This window comes from Salmo salar, chromosome 28 (assembly GCF_965601325.2).
Source record: "Salmo salar chromosome 28, fSalSal1, whole genome shotgun sequence".
In the NCBI taxonomy this organism is placed as follows: Eukaryota; Metazoa; Chordata; class Actinopteri; order Salmoniformes; family Salmonidae; genus Salmo; species Salmo salar.
In genome coordinates, this window is record NC_138318.1 from 15,335,238 (window position 1) to 15,348,418 (window position 13,181).

The 13,181-nt window shown below is 43.5% G+C and overlaps 1 protein-coding gene across 3 annotated transcripts; it reads left to right on the top strand.

Annotated features, from left to right (window-relative positions):
* The first annotated feature begins 762 nt into the window (after nucleotides 1-762).
* On the top strand, nucleotides 763-13,175 carry si:dkey-94l16.4 (uncharacterized). 3 transcript variants are annotated; one of them, XM_014179567.3, is made up of 6 exons: nucleotides 763-1,000; nucleotides 2,712-5,269; nucleotides 7,068-7,161; nucleotides 8,115-8,164; nucleotides 10,213-10,286; nucleotides 10,529-13,175. In XM_014179567.3, exons 2-5 carry the CDS (start codon nucleotides 2,717-2,719, stop codon nucleotides 10,258-10,260), a joined length of 2,745 nt encoding a protein of 914 aa, XP_014035042.3. In that variant the 5' UTR covers nucleotides 763-1,000; nucleotides 2,712-2,716; the 3' UTR covers nucleotides 10,261-10,286; nucleotides 10,529-13,175. The 3 variants fall into 3 exon arrangements, with proteins under 3 accessions (XP_014035042.3, XP_082826612.1, XP_014035041.3); XM_082970486.1 differs by lacking the exon at nucleotides 763-1,000 and adding an exon at nucleotides 1,617-1,946 and having other exon boundaries at nucleotides 2,712-5,254; XM_014179566.3 differs by lacking the exon at nucleotides 763-1,000 and adding an exon at nucleotides 1,625-1,946.
* The last annotated feature ends 6 nt before the right edge of the window (nucleotides 13,176-13,181 follow it).

Consider the following 13,181-nt stretch of genomic DNA (forward strand, 5'->3'; position numbering starts at 1 on the left):
AAACCTGCTCCAGAGCGCTCAGGACCTCAGACTTGGGCGAAGGTTCACCGTCTAACAGGAAAACGACCCTAAGCACAAAGCGAAGACAACATGGGAGTGGCTTCGGGACAAGTCTTGAATGGCCCAGCCAGAGCCCGGACTTGAACTCGATCGAACCTCTCTGGAGAGACCTGAAAATAGCTGTTCAGTGACGGTCACGATCGAACCTGACAGAGCTTGAGAGGATCTGAAGAGAAGAATGATAGAAACTCACCAAATACAGGTGTGCCGAGCTTCTAGTGTCATACCCAAGAAGACTCGTGGCTATAATCGCTGCCAAAGGTTCTTCAACAAAGTACTGCGTAAAGGGTCTGAATACATGTAAATATGTTATTTCAGTTTTTATTTGTAATACATTTCTAAAGTTTTAGCTTTGTCTTTATGGAGTATTGTGTGTAGATTGATGGGGGGGCAAAACAGGTTAATCAATTTTAGAATAAGGCTGTAATGAAATGTGGAAAAAGTCAAGGGGTCTAAATATTTTCCGAAAGCACTGTATATATGTGGACACCCCTTCAAATTAGTGTATTCGGCTATTTCAGCCACACCCGTCGCCGACAGGTGTATACAATCGAGCACACAGCCATGCAATCTCCATAGACAAACGTTGGTAGTAGAATGGCCTTACTGAAGTGCTCAGTTATTACTCCAATCAAACTCCACACAACATTCATGTCTTGAACGCTGCCCGCTTTCCTACATTCCCATAATGCTTCACTGTGTTCGCCAGCTGACAAATGCTGTTCTTGAAGTGCAGCTCACGCGCGGAGAGTAAGGAAGTAGCTACAGCCAGGGATTTTTTTATTTTTTATTTTTTTTATCCCGTTTACAAATGTGGAATTTTTCAAAGATATAGCTTGGCGTTTTATGGTACTAGCAGATGGGGTCTTGAACGAGATGTTGGGTGGGACTCACTGTTGAATTGGACGTTTCTAAAGCCCCCCCACTCCTTCCCGTCTGGGTAAGTTTCAGTCTCCGGCAGCGCAGTATGCTGTCTCTCTTTTGTTTCATATGAAGGGCCTAGCAAGTTAGCTTAGCAAGTTAGCTAACCACGAATAAGTCAACGAGGGTAGTTAGCTAGCTATATTAGCTAGATGCATCACTCCGCCGTCATGTGCGGGGAGGTCGATCCCCAAAGCTGTGTCACTATATCCAGCAAATTGTCAAGTATTGTATTATGATAGCCACCAGCCATCCACCCATTGTTTCACAATAAGCTAACGTTGCCATATCAGCTACAAATTAACTTGTCATGTCAGATCCAGCGCAGATCATTAGCTAGCTGGATAAGTGCAGTTTGTGGTACGCGGCTAACTATCTAACTTTGGCGTAACACATCGCGAACTGGCTACATTTGATAACCAAAACAGCACTTATCCTGTTTATTAAGTGAAGATATGGTTAATGTAATAACTACCGAAGTAACTAGCTGTTCTTGTAGTGGCACGGATCATCCTTCACATTTGACTGAGTGAAGACACACAAATGTAGGTAATACAGGACTAATAGCTCGCGCCTGTCAGCTGTCATTCCAGTTAGGGTGAGTTTAGCTAACTAACTAGCTAAACATAAATGTACGTTCTATTCGTTTGTAAGACGGCAGAGGGTTTCGACGCCAGCTGTCAACTTGTTACTTTCTCTTAACCCTATTTTGGTGCATTTCCAGCAAACACTTTTATGATTTGACCACTTTTTCCAACTCAGCTTGGTCACTACACGCTGGTGCAGTTTGGTTGTTCACTATTTACTCATTTGCATAGCTCGCGCGACACTAACGAATCTTCAACAGTTCGGAAACAGAGCTTTGACATCCAACGGAAACTTTACTTAACCTTTTATGTTTTAGGTCTACTTCTTTATTGTCAGATTACACAAAGTTTGCACTTCGGAGATTTTATTGAAGATGGGTACATTTAACTTTCTAGTTAGCAAATGATGTAATCTATTTGATTTAGCTAGTTACTTGTTGATAAGTTACTATGTAGCTAACTAACTATGTTAGCTAGCTAGAAAGATAAAGACAAAGAGAGCTAAAATCCACTGCTGGCAAATGTGCTTCTGGATGATGGAACCTAGTCTGGAGACCCGACGTTGAATTGCATTGGATTCAACGTCGGGCATAAATGAGGATTTGGATCAGGAAAGTTTCCTCTCATTAACGTTACCTCTACAAGCTAGAACCTTGATTAACATGATGTGTTAACTAACTTTACCGGTTGTCTGTGCGATTGATCCTTTTGGAGGTAGGAATGTGAATATATCCACAAGAAAGTGTAATTACATCAACTTTTCAAGTGCTGGTAGTGCATTCAGATTTATCACCTGAACCATATAAACATGTGCATGAGCTCAGCAAGTATGCATGTGCTTTGAAAAGTTGACGAAATTATACTTTACTGTGGATATTTTGTCCTATTCTTACCTGCAAAAGGACCAACTGCACGGACAACCGGTAAAGTGAGTTAAAATATCACTTTATTTGTAGGGGTCGTAAAGAGGAAACTTTCTTGATACAAACACTCATTTATGCTGGACGTAGAATTCAAAGATATTCATTGTCAGGTTTCCAGGCTCGATGGAACCCAATCTTGACATATATCCAGTCATGTTACCACTGAGGTCAGCAAAAATAAATTCAATGTCAACCTTTCTGTATTTCTGCTCAATTTCAGTTGCTATGGAGCAACCACCGGGGGACTCTGATTTACAGCCCCAAGACCTCTCCTCCACCCGTAGCCTCCCTGCTGCCATAGACCTGACCAGAAAAGGTGAGGATTGCCTCGTAAAAGCCAACTCCATGGAGGCCCTACAGGTAGTCAAGCCTCCAAGCTGGTACCCAGGCTCTGGGAGCAGCAAGGGACTCTCCTTCCCAGAAACTGACCCCAACCACAGGCTTCAACCAGGAGACCAGATCCAGCCGAACGATGCCTTCTCCAACACTACAGTCACCCTCTCCTATGTAAGCAGGTCTCATATCTTTTCCACTCATGACTCTCTCTCTCACCATTCCTCTCTCTACGGCGTACCGTCAATCAGCAAGTTCTCAACAATGGATGGCTACCTGCAGCAGATGGACAGGCCTCTGGGCTTAGTGCCTCAGTCTGAAATGTTTGACTCTATGCCTCCAGCCCAGGTGATGGCTGAGAATGTGGCAGGGGTGTGTCTGATGCAGCAGTGTCATGAAATCAACAGCAGTCGAGTTGCCAGTAATGGAAGAGTGGAGAAATACAATCCTCATCAGAGAGCGAGTTCAATCGAACACAGTCTTTCTCAGGACGCAGACAACAATGCAGGACTGCAGAATGGCAGGAGTAGCAGCAGCAGCAGCTGGTCTAATTCTGCAATATGTATCGATTCCTCTCCAGAGCCTCTCATTACAGATATGGAGGAGGAAGGACAGAGGGCTGACTCAGAGGTTCTCTTTCTCATCTCATCTAGAACGGAGGAGCCTGTCCTCATCCAGGACAGCATGAGTCCCAGGGACCTGTGTTCTCATAGTAGGGAGTATATCAGTCCTCTGGAGGACACGGTCTCTCCCTCTGTTACCTCACTGGATGATGTAGAGAATGTGTTCATTCTGCCTCAGGCCTCCTGCTCACCCAGCTTTGAAAATGATGGTGAGAATGCACCAATGTTAGATACCAGCAAGGACTACCAGCAGCCAGGACATAAAACCAAGGCAGATTCAGAGCCTATTGGTGACTTGACAAAAGACAAGAGCACTCTGCCAGAGGTTTTAGAAAAGAAACCAAAGGAGACGACTGCTTCTCACTTGAATGGTAATGCAAAGGCAGAGCAGAGGACTTTTGAGAGGAAAAAACTTCCCCCTCGCTCTGGCAGGGGAACTAGATTAGAGGCCATAGTGATGAACATAAACCCTAACTGGTATAAAGTATCCACTAAGAAACCCAAGGCCTCGAAGACCCAGCCTCCGACAAATCCCCAGACTCAGAGCAGTCCATCTAAAGCCGACGTTAACAAACAGACCTCATCTGTAGGGAAGAAGAAAGTCCAGAATAAAGCAGCATCTAGCTCAGAGGGAGAGACTAAAGTAAAGGCAGCCGCAACGAAAGGCCGTATGGATAGCATTAACAGGAACACAGACAGTTGTAAAGAGTCTACGTCAGATTCTGAACACACCCGTTTTTCCAAATATCCACACAGCCACAGCACATCTCCAAAAACCTGCAGCCCACCCTTTGCTCCAGACAAAGATTCACAGAAGAAGTCGGCACACAGAGAGTCAGATCCCGAGCCCTCCGAGGTGCATGTACTGACTGTATCACCGCCACTTAAAACATCTCCAAAAAGCCCTGGGAAGCATAAAGTGAAGACTGCATGCAGGGAAGCATCGTCTCCCACAGCCAAAACAGCGAAGGTGACCCCTGCTCCCAAGAAGAAACGGAAGAAACCCAGACTGGGCAAGTTTTCCTCTATGTTCTCCCCTCAGGAGCCTGAGATAAAACTGAAATATGTCAACTACAAGGAGGAGAAGAGGGATATGAGGAGGGACACATTCTCTCCTTTCATCCACATGGGCCTTAAACCCTCCACCACCCCTGCCACCTGTACTGTCATCAACTACCCTGAGGAGGAGAAGCCCAGGCAAAAGAAGGGTCAGGGGCCACAGCAGGCTGGAGGCTCAGGGTCTGGGGGTTTCATCCCTGGGGCTGTACCCTCCACCTCCTGCCTCCAGCTGGGCCGCATCTCCACCCATAGCCAATACCACAGCTCCCTGGTCTGCTGCCTCTGTAGAGGCTCTGCTAACGCTATGGACCTGGGGGACCTCCACGGGCCCTACTACCCTGAGGGCTACAGACCCAGTGCTAAACCCCCTGCTAGGATCCCAGGCCTCAAAGAAGATGAGGATTTCAGTGACTCTGACTCGTCCTGCAGCATGAGAGGCCGGGGCAGAAAGTGTGCTCGGCCCCCGGGGGTCCCCTGGCCCCACAAACCAGGTCCACGGCTGAACCAGGATGGCCTGCTGGGGAGGTGGACTAGCGACAGCGACCCTTCAGGCAGCCCTGCAACAAAGAGGGCCAGGATTGAGAATGGGGCTGGGGTTACATCTGAGGCTGCAGTAGAGGACTGGTACAGCCCCCCTGTGGTGCCTCTAGACCAGTGTGAGTACTGGCTCCACGAGGACTGTAGCATCTGGTCTGCAGGTGTATTCCTGGTGAAGGGGAGGGTCTACGGTCTGGAAGAGGCGGTCAAGGTGGGTCAGGAGACGGTAAGTTTAAATCCTGCAGCCCAGGAATAGAGGTGCCTCTGTTTAATTGAGTATTGATTTATGATTGGGGTGTATAGTTGTATTCAGACCCCTAGACTTTTCCCACATTTTGTTACATTACAGCCTTATTCTAAAATGGATTACATAGTTTTTTCCCCCTCATTAATCTACACACAATACCAAATGACACAGCAAAAACAGGTTTAGACATTTTATTAAAAATGGAAATATCACTATACATAAGTATTCAGACCCTTTACTCCAGTACTTTGTTGAAGCACCTTTGGCAGTGATTACAGCCTCGAGTCTTCTTGGGTATGACGCTACAAGCTTGGCACACGTGTATTTCTGGCGTGTCACCCATTCTACTCTGCAGATCATTTCAAGCTCTGTCAGGTTGGATGGGGCGTGTCGCTGCACAGCTATTTTCAGGTCTCTAGAGATGTTCGATCGGGTTTATGTTCAGGCTTTGGCTGGGCCACTCAAGGACATTGAGACTTGTTCTGAAGCCACTCCTGCGTTGTCTTGGCAGGTTTTCATCAAGGATCTCTCTGTACTTTGCTCTATTAATCTTTCCCTGACTAGTCTCCCTGTCCCTGCTGCTGAAAAACATCCCCACAGCATGATGCTGCCACCACCATGCTTCACTGTAGGGATGGTGCCAGGTTTCTTCCAGATATGACGCTTGGTATTCAAGCCAGAGTTCAATCTTGGTTTCATCAGACCAGAGAGTCTGGTTTCTCATGGTCAGTCCTTTAGGTGCCTTATGGCAATTTCCAAGTAGGCTGTCGTGCCTTTTACTGAAGAGTGGCTTCCGTCTGGCCACTCTACCATTTAAAAAAATAAAATAAAAAAAATAAAAAATAAAATGTAGTTACCTTTTTATTTAACTAGGCAAGTCAGTTAAGAACAAATTCTTATTTACAATGATGGCCTACCGGGGAACAGCGGGTTAACTGCCTTGTTCGGGGGCAGAATGACAGATTTTTACCTTGTCAGCTTGGGGATTTGATCCAACAACTTTTCGGTTACTGGCCCAACGCTCTAACCGCTAGGCTACCTGCTGCCCCAGATTAGTGGCGTGCTGCAGAGATGGTTGTCTTTCTGGAAGGTTCTCCCATCTCCACAGATGAACTCTGGAGCTCTGTCACAGTGGCCATCAGGTTCTTGGTTACCTCCCTGACCAAGGCCCTTCTCTGATTGCTCAGTTTGGCTGGGCGGTCAGCCTCTACCGCCCCGATGATGAAGGCCATTGTTTTCTTGGGGGCTTTTGTTAGCCTTCCCCAGATCTGTGCCTCGACACAATCCTGTCTCTTAGATCTATGGACAATTCCTTCGACCTCATGGCTTGGTTTTTGCTCTGACATGCACTGTAAACTGTGGGACCTTATTATAGGCAGGTGTGTGCCTTTCCAAATCATGTCTAATCAATTGAATTCACCACAGGTGGACTCCAATGAGGTTGTAGAAACATCTCAAGGATGATCAATGGAAACAGGATGCCCCTGATCTCAATTTTCTCATTATGGGGTATTGTGTGTAGATTGATGGGGAAAATGTATTTAATCCATTTTAGAATAAGGCTGTAATGTAACAAAATGTAGAAAAAGTCAAGGGGTCTGAATACTTTGACTGCACTGTATGTAGTGTTCTTTATCTCCCATAGGGAATATGTCTGTTTTACCCATATTTAAAAAAAAAAAATTAAATCATGTTGAGCAATGTAAAATATTATAGCAGCTTGTCTTTTGGTCTTGGCCTTTTAACACAACCAATTAATTATATTTTGTGTTTTCAGACATGTTCTCGCTGCCATAACCCGGGTGCCACGTTGGGCTGCTTTTTCAAAGGATGCCTCAACAAGTATCACTACAGGTGTTCTCTACAGTCAGGTGAGTCTCCCCCTCTGCCTTGTCCCCATCCCTAGCTTGGGACCCTTCTATGTCTACTTAGTAATGGGCCCAGTTCCAATACTTGTGCCAAAGAAGGGAGGAGGGACGGATAGCATTTGGAAGGATCTCAGCCAGGCATCCAGGACTAGGGAGTATACTGGGTCCTCACATAAGTCTGCCATGATTCTAATGCCATGATTCTAATGCAGGATTGTGTGTGTATAGTCACTTCCTGCTGTGTTGACACCTATTAGTTTTCCAGCCTGTCACTAGCTGCTACAACATCTGACTGATTGCGCCGAGTCCTCATAGTAAACATGACCCAGCCTGATCTAGCAGCCGAGACAAGGGTATATTCATAGGGAAGCAAACGGGCTGAAATGGGGAGGGACCTGAATTTGTCCAATAAGAAACGCATGTCTTCGTCTTTTCGTTGCGAAATGTTTTGCTACGGTGTGCACTGTAGCAAATAAACTCCAAAGAGCGTTAGACTACAGAGGACCCGCAGTCTGCTGCGTGCTAAGGCATTGAAATGGGACTTGGTTGCAGTCAGCCCAAAAGTTTGAGCCACCTCAGTGACTGATAATATTCGTAGTCTTTTCTGAGACGTGATTTATCATAATGTTGCTTTATATCTGTATCTTATTCAAACAGACATCCAGCCTTGTTCCCTGATTGTCAATTTTGTGTGCCGAATGCCATGTTGTGCCACAGTCTGGTAGAGTGGAGTTTCAGTTGAAGGTTAGGCCTGGTACTGTGTTCAGTAACAGTAAGGGCACCCCAGTTCCATGGACGTGCCCTGTATGTTCTGGAAATGGCTGTTCTCTCTCTGTTACAACCAATCCCTAGCTGTAACCTTTTTGTGTGTGTGGAAGCTGGTTCAGCTGCTGTTTGCTATTGAGCCATCTGATGAATCACTGTCTTTATTGATCCAAGCATTCTTCTCCCCACAGACTGTGTCCTCAATGAAGAGAACTTCTCCATGAAATGCACCAAGCACAAGGTATGGATGGTTGATTAATTGAAGTGACTGCTAGGTTTGATCCTTACTAAACCGATCTCTCTCTCTCTCTCTCTCTCTCTCTCTCTCTCTCTCTCTCTCTCTCTCTCTCTCTCTCTCTCTCTCTCTCTCTCTCTCTCTCTCTCTCTCTGTGATTTCAGTCTCACTGTATTGTACAAATATTGTCTTTGTGGAAGAGTTGAAGCTGGCATGAAGCCAACAATTTAGCAATCCTCCATTTTATGATTTATTGTACTTCGCTAAAATGAAGTATGGCTTCAGTTCAGCATTGACTTCTTCCACATTTTGTTGTTACAGCCTGAATTCTAAATGGATTAAATCATTTGTTTTCTCACCCTTATATACACAGTAACCCATAGTGAAAACAACATGTTTTTAGAAGATTTTGCACATATATCTGTATTTCATTTTCAATAAATCTTGTTTATTTGTTCACACCCATGAGTAAATACTTTGTGGAAGCACCTCTGGCAGTGATTACAGCTGTGAGTCTTTCTGGGTAAATCTGTAAGAGCTTTCCACACCTGTATTGTGCATCATTTTACCATTTGATTATTTTCTAAATTCTTCAAGCTCTTTCAAATTGCTTGTTGATAATTGCTAGACAACCATTTTCAGTTCTTGCCATAGATTTTCATGTCGATTTAAGTCAAAACTGTAAGTCGGCCACTCAGGAAAGTTAACTGTCTTCTTGGTAAGCAACTCCTTGTTTTAGGTTATTCCCAGTTTGGCCCTCATACCATCATGGCCACCTAATCATTTCCAGCTTCCTATTGGCTCATTCATTCCCCCTCTTCTCCACTGTAACTATTCCCCAGGCCGTTGCTGTAAATGTTGTGAGTCATCTTACCTGGTAAAATAAGGTTTAAATAAAGTATTGTCCTGCTGAATGGTGAATTAATCTCCCAGTGTTTTGTGGAAAGCAGACTGAACCAGCTTTTCCTTTTTTTTGTTCTTTTTTTTGTTGAGTCTTAGCTCCATTTACATTTATTTTTAGGAAAAACCTTCCAGTGTTTAACGAATACAAGCATACCCATAACATGACGCAGCCACCACTATGCTTGACCAATATGGAGAGTGGCACTCAGTAATGTGTTCATGTATTTGGCCAAAACATAACACTTCTGTATTCAGGCCTATTTGTTGTGCAGCGGTACTTTTTAATGCCTTGTTGCATACAGGATGTATGTTTTGGAATATAAATGTGTATACTGTACAGGCTTCCTCCTTTTCACTCTGTCAATTAGGTTAGTATTGTGGAGTAACTACCATGTTGTTGATCCATCCTCAGTTTTCTCCTATCACAGCCATTAAACTCTGTAACTGTTATAAAGTCACCATTGGCCTCATGGTGAAATCCCTGAGCAGTTTCCTTCCTCTCTGGCGACTGAGTAAGAAGGACACTTGTATCCTTTGTGGTGTAGTGATACACCATTCATAGTGTAATTAAAAACTTCACCATGCTCAAAAATATATTCAATGTCAGGATTTTTATTTTTTTTACCCATCTACCAATAGGTACCCTTCTTTTCAAGCCATTGGAAAACCTACCTGTTCTTTGTGGTTGAGTCTGTTTGATATTCACAACTCGATTAGAATTATCTAGAAGGTCACTCAATGTGTGGGGTACAGAGATGAGGTAGTCATTGTGACTTGTTTAGCAGATTTGTACTCCTGAACTTATTTAGGCTTTCCATAACAAAGGGGTTGAATACTTTGATTCAAGACATTTCATCTTTTTGTTTTTAATTGGTTAAAAAATACACATTGACATTGTGTTTTTGTGTATAGGCCTGTGACATAAAATCTCAATCCATTTTAAATTCAGTCTGTAATACAACAAAATGGGGTGAATACTTTCTGGAGGCACTGTACACAGTCCTAGAAAAACCAGAAGGGAATGAACATTGGGATTGGATTTCTCCATGCCCTTAGCCACTGCGAGTATTGTATTGTACAGTACACTGATCTACTTTCAACGTTATATTTTTATTTTCACTGGGCTTTTGTGTGTACGTGTTCCTCCCCAGTACAAGTCATTCAAAGGCCCTCCTGGGAACAGAAGAGATGACAGGTGACACAACCAGGACACAGACTACACATGGTCAGTGGTTCTGTTACGTTATACACAACAGCACCACCTCTCTTATGGTCTTTGTCCCCACAAAATCCAGCATTACTGACCTGTGTGTGCGAGTCATACATTATTGTAACATTCTTTAATAACAATGATGGTAGTGCGGCATTTCTGTGTATATCCAAATCATGAAGTGCTAAAAGTTTAAATATCTTTGTTTGGAAACATGAATGTGTTTCTTTCATTTAAAAAAATGTATTCCGTTCCAGGGTGTTCCGCAGGGTCTCTCCTATGAGCCCGGTAACCATGGCGACACTGGAACACTGTCCTCTGATTTGAAAGCTGGCTTTCTACTCCTCCTGCTACTTGTCCTGTTGCCTTCAAGTGATACGCTGCACAAACTATGCAGAAGACCACGGCTGTCCTTATGTCCTGTTACCTCTGTCCTTCTCATGGGACTGTACAGGTTACGGAGGCTGCTAGATGGGCCAATGACTGAACTGAACAGAGGAGTTGGGTGCGGGGCCCAAAGCCAAGGTCACCATTAGAAGACATGCTAAGCACGTGCTATTGCTTTGTAATTATTTATTAGGAAAGAGGATTCTTTTTTTATTTGAAATGTTGACAATACAATTGGAGATATTTAATTTTGTAAAGATTTGTATGTGATTTATATATTGCTTATTTATTTTTTGGGAATTTCGTTGCTTTTGTTTTTACTTTGCAATTGACCTGGAGGTGTGTGTGTTATTGAAGGCTGGTTGGGTCGTGTTATTTGACGGGTCAAAGAGGGTTATTTAACCTGTGTGTGTTTGACACGCAACAACCCGAACAGACTTCCATAGTTTGTGTGTCTTAAGTTATTAGTAAGAACCAATGCTAAAGATTCCACTTGGTAGAGGAAGTGTTGGTCGAATAGGGGTGGTGTGCAGAATAGTCTAGTATTTAGATCAACCCCAAGTTTCTCTACAGAACCATTTCTGACTACAATACAGGTACTTGATAATATCTATTCATAAAGACCATACTTTGCTACAAGACTCAGTTGACAGGTTTATTCTTATGTGATGATAATAATACCGGATTCATCTGATTTTAATTCTGATTTACAGTGGGCGGGAGTTGGCAAGGTGTGCATTTCAACTGATTTTACTTGCACTATGTTTTGTCTGCCCATTTGTGTAGTGGATATGAAGACTTGAGGGAACTGTAGCTTGTGTGCATTGTTCATTCATCCTGTGACTACTTCCTCTAAAGAGGATGGAAGTTGCTGAAAGCACTTTGGAGAGGCACTTGCCGTGGCTGCAGTATTATCTCCAAAGCAGACTCACCCTGGCCTGTAGCATCTAATTCAGGCACTGCCCCACATGGTTGTTGGTATCTTCAGTAGAGAGAACTTGTTCATCTGTTTTCATTCCATTGACACCATTCCTGTATTTATCTCACTGACACAGCTGTCTGAGACTGAAGTGATTGGTCCACACCTTCATTACCGGTCATCTGCTCTTGGCGTTCCTCTTCTGTTTTTTTACTGAGACTAAACAAATTATTTTTCTTCTAGAATTACATTTACAACGATAATGCAAGCCAATACTACCAATACCTTACACATGCATTATTTGTTTGAACAAGGGCACATGATGTAAACTGACTTGATTTTAGATGACCTCTGTCTGTAGAATTCCCACAAGTATAGGCAGAAGCTCTACAATCAGTAGTTTCTAACCGTCGACCACATTTTGGGCTTTACATCAACCTTTACCAGGTAGCTGTTGATTTGGTCAGAATGGTCATCTTTAACATTCTCCATTCGCCTGTCTGAAGTCAAACTCTCAGCTGAACTCTCCTAAAGCCTTATCACTGCTAGTAGACCTCTAGATTGTCCTACTCATCTTCACCAGCTTTGTTGCAAAGAAATCAGTGGGTGTCCAGTACATTGCCTTCTGTTGGACATCCACACAGCTAACCAGGGCAGCTCGAATGCTGCTGCAGATGTAAACCAAGCAGGTCTGATAGACTGTATATTTAGAGATGTCACTGTGGTTGGTTAATGTAGGTTGTGCTGCCTGGCAGTTAGTTTCTATGTGTACTTTTCCATAGTGACAGTAGAGGCAGTGCTGTTCTGAGACCAGTGAAGTCTGTACAGGGAGACCGAACAGCAGTGACGGTGAATGTTACAGCAGGTCGCTCCCCGGGTGAGGATTCCTCACACAGCAGGAGATACACGTGTGTGTCTGTACCAATATCCACATTAGTATAGCACCTAGAATGAAGCAATGTATTGGGCATGAATTCTAAGTGGTATGGCTTTTGGAATGTAGCTAGCTACACATAACCTCTTCTTACCTCCACATCTGGTTATATTGTGCCATCTGTCATTTTTGTTTATTGTTTTGTATGTGCTGCAGTGAAACAGATTTTGTCAAATACTTTGCAAAATGAGCGCCAAACGCTCTGCTGTTCCTTATTGTCACAGCTGCTTTATTTAATCAAACTGATGCATTGTACCAGATAGGGCATTTGGATTGTTATTTTCATGGTTGTAAAATGGGTTTGGTTTGTAATATTGTTTTCATGTCTAAATCTCAGGGCTGGGTCTCAATTATTCAAATGGTTTTTGTTTTGACCTATGAAATGTTATCACACATTGACTGGAGCAATGCTAACAGTAGCAGGATATTGATCATCACAGCAGAGTATGTGTTGGCTACTATAACCTTTTCTTTACAGTCTACTGGTTAAACCTGTTCTTGATTCAGTTGTATTATGGGTAACATTTGACAAGGCTGCCAATGTCACTTCTCTTTCCCTCTTTATTTTAAGGTGACTTTACAGGTGTTATTTTGTACTGTGTGGGTTTACCCCTGGCTAACAGAGGTCGATGTAACTGTAAAATAAATATTTTGTTGCACCCCTTTTTTT